Source organism: Euprymna scolopes, chromosome 6, assembly GCF_053919585.1.
Source record: "Euprymna scolopes isolate OS-2025 chromosome 6, ASM5391958v1, whole genome shotgun sequence".
Classification (NCBI taxonomy): Eukaryota; Metazoa; Mollusca; class Cephalopoda; order Sepiida; family Sepiolidae; genus Euprymna; species Euprymna scolopes.
The window spans coordinates 61892067-61898066 of record NC_136487.1 but is presented as its reverse complement, the minus strand read 5'-3'; the positions used below and the strand labels follow the sequence as shown (position 1 = coordinate 61898066).

Genomic DNA, 6000 nt, shown 5'->3' with positions numbered 1-6000 from the left:
CAGAACATTCTTTATTAATGATGATTAATGTTTAAAAGATGGAATGAAGAAACTTATTCTTTAGCTAGAATTGAAAATGTAAGCTTTAAAATGAGACACATTCATACTGAGGATATGAAATAAAATATCAAAACTAAGAAAGCTGACAAGAAAAGTTCATTAAAAAAAAAAAAAAAAAAAAAAAAAAAAAAGGGTACATGTATTCACATGCACTCATTAAAGGAAGGAAACACAGAAGATATTATTACAATATAATTTATCAAGAAAATAAACGATGAAATAAAGATTGTTACCGACATTGAATGAACAAGATGTTATTCTGTTTGCAATTTGTACAAATTGATTCAAGTTTCTAAAGAATAATTCTACAATTTTTCCTTATGTCACTAGTTTTTTTTTTTTTTTGCTTTGTTTTTTAATTATATATAATTTTATACATATAAAAAGAATTGTTTTGTTTTTAACAGTTCTTGCACAATAAATACTTTATTGTAAGAGCCACTTTTCCTGCAGTGGTTTGAAGAAAAATTGTAGAAGTTGCCAAAGAAAACTTGTCCAGAGAGAGAGACATGTTAAGGATAATCATTATATGATACATTTCAGTTTAGAAAAAAAATTTTTCTTTTGTTTTTTACAGAACTTTTTGGTTGTTTTATTTTCCTGTTCTCACCCAAGAAATCAATCGGGTAGAGTGTTTGCCAGCAACACTGTGCAATCACATCCACATAGCAGACTCATACAAGTACTATATACAGCTTGTATTAAAATATTGTCCAGTTGCTAGTGTGGCAGTGTCGAGAAGTTGGCAGAGGGTGACTCGACCACTGCCAACCTCTTTTCCGGGGATGGTGACACTTATTAAAACAATTCTCTTTTTTTTTTTTTTTAAAGTTATTTGAGTCAACACTTCAGTTTAGGTATTTCCGGCAACGTCTTGAACCACAGGTGCAAGGAATCTTTATCTCTTCAATTGGAAACTTGTAGTCGTATGTCAATTCTTCTCCTCGTTTAATGCTGTGAAAGATAAAGTAATTCTCATCAAAATAATTCAAAACAATCAGTAAAACCTATTTTAAGTTTAGATGTAGTTATACAAAACTGAATACATAAAATAAACTGATTATGTAGGTATAATACAAAAGCATAAAATTATTGTTGCTAGCTAAATTATCAATAACGTTATGATTATTCAAAGTTTGTTGGAAATTGTGATACTGAACAAGAAGCAAGCTTAATAGTGCTTAACTGAAATGAAAAATCTTTATAAATGTAATGTCATACTTTTTTTTTCATACATTTTCACCCCCAAACAAGGTATATTGCTAGGCACTTAAGTTCCAGGGGTACTATGTAGGGAGTTTAGCAGCAAGATGTCTGTTCACATTACACGTGAACTTCTGCATGTCAGTACAGTTGGCAAGGCGAAGCAGGAAACCGAAAGAGAATTCCAAAATTCTGCAGTTCTGGGGAAGAAGCTATTAGAGTAAAAGTCTTTCTTACATCTAAGGATTTCAATTGTGTAGGGGTGGGACTTTGCTGCTTGTCGGATTTGTCGGGGGTATTTTCATCGAAGGGGTACAAGTGCTTGTAGTTTGTCACAGCATCCACCATTAAAATACTTGTAAAACAGGCAGAGGGATGCAACATTTCGTTGGTGGGACAGAGGCTGAAGTTTAGATGACAATTCAGGACCTCTTAGGTTGGTGACTATCTTTTGGACCCTGTCCAGGAGTGAGAGACTAGTAGCAGATACACCAGCCCAAATGTCACAGCAGTACTTCATACATGGGCGAATGGTGACTTTGTATGTTCCAAGAATAACTTTGATAATTTTAAAATCTGTGATGACAAGCATTTGAAGAGTTTATTACTGTTTTCGTATATATGATATCATTGTTTTTTTTTTATGCAAAATTAGCAAGTAAAAAAAAAACTGCCTGAAGAAACCATTTCAAGTGTCATGAAGAAGTGAGAAATTGTGCAGAAATGATATAGAAGAAAACCATCACTGCTTATGTAAGTTTTATTTCAACAGAAAATCACAATCGTAAGTAGTTATAGTAGTAACAAAACAGGAAACAATTTGAACACGAAATTTCGATATGCAATGCCCATCTTATTTTAATATTAACAACACCAGTTGTGTTGGGAGGATTACTATTACTCTTATTATGAAACAAATAAAAATTTGCTCACTACAAAAGTTGGTCAGTTTTATGGTACATCAAACCTTGATTATTTTTATGCTGAACAAGTTTATTTCATTCATTTTTTATAGAGTATAGTTGTGATTTGCAGATTTCAACTTTGTTTCTAGTTGTAGTTGAATAGTGCTGTAAAAACCTCTATTTGCTAAAATCACTATTTCTGCTAAGGAATATCAAGAAGAAATGTGGATAGATTTTTATAGGTCTACATCCTTGATTGAAGGCAAACAAAGTATATTATGCTCTTAGAATTATTTGAAGCAATAAAATCTTTCATGCTTTTAATTTGAAGCAATAAAATCTTTCATGCTTTTAATTTGAAGCAATAAAATCTTTCATGCTTTTAATTTGAAGCAATAAAATCTTTCATGCTTTTAATTTGAAGCAATAAAATCTTTCATGCTTTTAATTTGAAGCAATAAAATCTTTCATGCTTTTAATTTGAAGCAATAAAATCTTTCATGCTTTTAATGTTATGGAATTGTCCGAGTGCATGGGAAGATTTCTGCATTCAAACAAAATGTGTTTTACCATATATTGATTTCCACTCTATGGAGATTTCTGACTTAAAATTAAAAGATGAGTTAATATGACATAAGTGTGGGCAAGCCTTGGTGGTCACTTCTACTGTTAATAGGATCAGGGTTGTTTTATTTTTTTATTTAATAGGATTGTATTTAATAGCTTGCTGTGGATATTTTCATTGCATACCTAACAGTTATTTTGGTCATCATTTGATTAATTTTATATTTTAGATCTATAAAAAATTTCTATGCAAAGAAATATACATTTTTAAAATCGAATTTTTCAATATTTTATTTCTTAAAATTTTCAACTAAGAATTTTTTTAAATTTAAGAGTTAACTTTCATTAAATCCATTAGATAAAGAATCCATTTTTTTCTTTAAGATGGAACGATTTTTAAAAACAGATTAACAAGTTGAATAGAAACATTAAAAATATTGTTTAGAAACAGCAAAAAATATGCATTACAATAAAATCTAATCCCACAAGAAAAATAATTATATCACTATAAAAAGAAAATTTCAAACTTATTTTATATTAATTTTATAAATATAAACTCAAGAATAGGAGATATATTGCAAGTTAAAATGTTTTTAAAAATTCCACTATTTAAACCACGTTTCATTGTATTAACAGGCTAATTTAGGGAAGCTTTAACAAGACCATAAAATAAGGACACCTTTTTGATTAAATCTTTTTAAAAAGACCAAAATTTTAAAAGTACATAACTAATGCAAATAACATTTTCTGAATCTCTTAAGAATTTAAAAAAAAAAAAAAAAAAAAAAAAAAAAAACTTGATCCATTAACTCATTTTATGTGTGACAATATTTTGTTGACTCTCCCCCCAACTGGCATTATTAGAGTGAGAGAATTTTTTTTTTTTTTTTTTTTTTTTTTGCTTGGCCTAATAACCTCAAAAGAAGATGAAACGGAAGGCATTGCTTGACACTTCATAATTTGTCTGACTTATTCACCAAAGGAGTTAAAAGAACCTTGAACAATAAAACAAGCAATAGCAATGGAGAAACAAAAATTAAGCTGACAACCAGGATGCGAGAGAGAGAGAGAGAGAGAGAGAGAGGTAGAGAGGGGAAAAAAAAACAAAAAAAAAACAATTTCCTGAAAATGCAGGAAATCGTATAAAAAAGAGGAAGCTTTACTATGTCGAAATAATTTTAAAAACTCCCTTTGAAACTTTTCAAGATATAATAATTTCAAAAGTTACACACATCAATATTAGTTTGTGTTAGTTTTTATTCAGTAAGAATTCAAACATTTATTGGAAATTTGGATGGTGATACTTACGGTCTCATGGCGAAGATGACAATATGCTTTTTGCCATCTACCTGGATCACTTTGGAGTAACAGTTTGGCTGGGGGGGGAAAAAAAAAAAAAAAGTAAATGAAAAATTAGGACAACTGAAAACTGTAGATGAAGCTTTAGTCTGCAGCAGATTGGCCAAAATGCTTACGTTAGAATAAAAGCAAACTAAGCAAATTTAATTGATTTATTGTTACTCAAATTTGTTTTAAAATTCAAATTTGGAGAAATTTATGGTTATGAAAATAAAATTTAACTCACATCACAAGAATGATTTATAAAACGAGCAGCATTTCCGTGCATTGTAGCATCAACAACTTCAATGTCATCTATTCGGAACATATAACAACCAATGCCCTGGAGGAAAGAAAGAAAGAATGGGGAGGGGGTACATTTTAGTTCCGCAATCAATAATGAGAACATAAAAATAAACATACACAAAAAATATTAAAAATCAATTGCTTAATTTATCTAAATATTTAATATTTCCAAAATTTAATTTGATATCAACTGCTATGATTTATTATGAGAGATTATCAAAAACATTTATATGTTAACAAATGAAATGCAACTTGTGCTTTTAATAGTCCGTTGTATAAAACAAAGGGGAGTAATCTGAAACTTACTTTGCTTTCATAGAATTTTTCTCTTTTGTCAGTCAGCTCAGCCCGGATTACTTCCCCTGCATATTCGATAACCATTTCACCCGCATCAATGTTCCTCTTACAGAAAAGCCCTCGACCATGAATAAGAGATCTACAAAAAAAATTTATAGTATTAAAATATCTTTCTTCAAGCATTTTAATAGGATCTGTCACAAGTATTTTGTTGCTGCACCATTATATATAAAATGATATTGCATTCATGAAACTTACCTATAAACACCAACAGCCTCTCGTGCATGAGCTTCAAGATGTCTGAATCTCATGGCCATTGGTAAGTCCATGCTGGTTGGCCGCCTTGAATATAAAAACGAAATAGAATTAAAAAGATGGAAACATTTAAGAAAGGAAGTAAAATGCTCTGAGCCTCTTAAATAAAAAATATAACAGACAAAAGAACACAAGATTTTATCTAATCTCCAATATCGACCATATAAAAACTTAAGGCTAAGTATTTGAGTAGAGAAATTTGAAATATTGAGACAAGAGACAATTTTGTTATCTTATCCGCTTCATCAATAAAAATAAAGTGAATAGATTTTTAAAGAATTAGTCAAACGCAATTGGATTAAGTATGTTTTGACATCAAACAATGGATAGGAATTCAAAAGTACATCTGTAAAATTTTGACTAGAAAATCTTCGATTGAAAACGAGGAAAAATGTGCACGAAGTTACCAACATCAATCGTTACACAGGATAGTTTGAGAGAGAGAGAGAGAGAGAGAGAGAAAGGAAGATAGATAAATGAACCGTGAGAAGGGTAGAGTTGTATATAAATCACAGAGACTAGCAACATCATAGTTGTTAAAGTAGCAGTCTAAATGAATGGACGACAAAATTTTGTTATTGTATAGGGATCATAAAAAAAAAGAACCCAGAGATAACTATAAAGGTGACGGACAATGAACTACATCAAGCCTCAGAGATTTCAAAATTCTTTAAAAAGTGTAGGGTTACCCCTTCTTGTTATGGTACCAGCTGAAAGATGGAGGGGGGGGGGTATTTTACATATATAAATAATAAATATTTTAATACAAGTCCAGAATTCAACCTAATTAATACAGAAAAATCTTTATAATGCATGCACCAGTCAGGGAACAAAAGTTTCATATTCCAAAAATTATGTGAATTGATCAAGTAGTTTTTGTTTTTATTTTTTACTAAGAAAAATCAAATTTTATGACAAAGTGAGATATTTTGATCCGCCATCAAGATCGAAATCAACCTTGTAATGGCTACAATTTACTATTAAAAATCGCTAAAAATGGCAAAATAAATGA

General features: G+C 30.0%; 1 protein-coding gene across 5 annotated transcripts in view; it reads right to left on the bottom strand.

The window, feature by feature from the left end:
- Positions 1-390: 390 nt before the first annotated feature.
- LOC145277654 (histone-lysine N-methyltransferase 2A-like) overlaps positions 391-6000 on the bottom strand; it is a 171516-nt gene continuing 165906 nt past the window's right edge. For all 5 annotated transcript variants that reach the window (XM_080129261.1, XM_080129258.1, XM_080129257.1 and 2 more), the window contains 5 exons: positions 4932-5015; positions 4683-4812; positions 4318-4413; positions 4041-4108; positions 391-1014 (listed from right to left, as the gene is read on the bottom strand). In XM_080129261.1, the coding sequence (XP_079985387.1) occupies positions 909-1014; positions 4041-4108; positions 4318-4413; positions 4683-4812; positions 4932-5015 (484 nt within the window). In that variant the 3' untranslated portion in view covers positions 391-908. The remainder of the gene's footprint in view (positions 1015-4040; positions 4109-4317; positions 4414-4682; positions 4813-4931; positions 5016-6000) is intronic.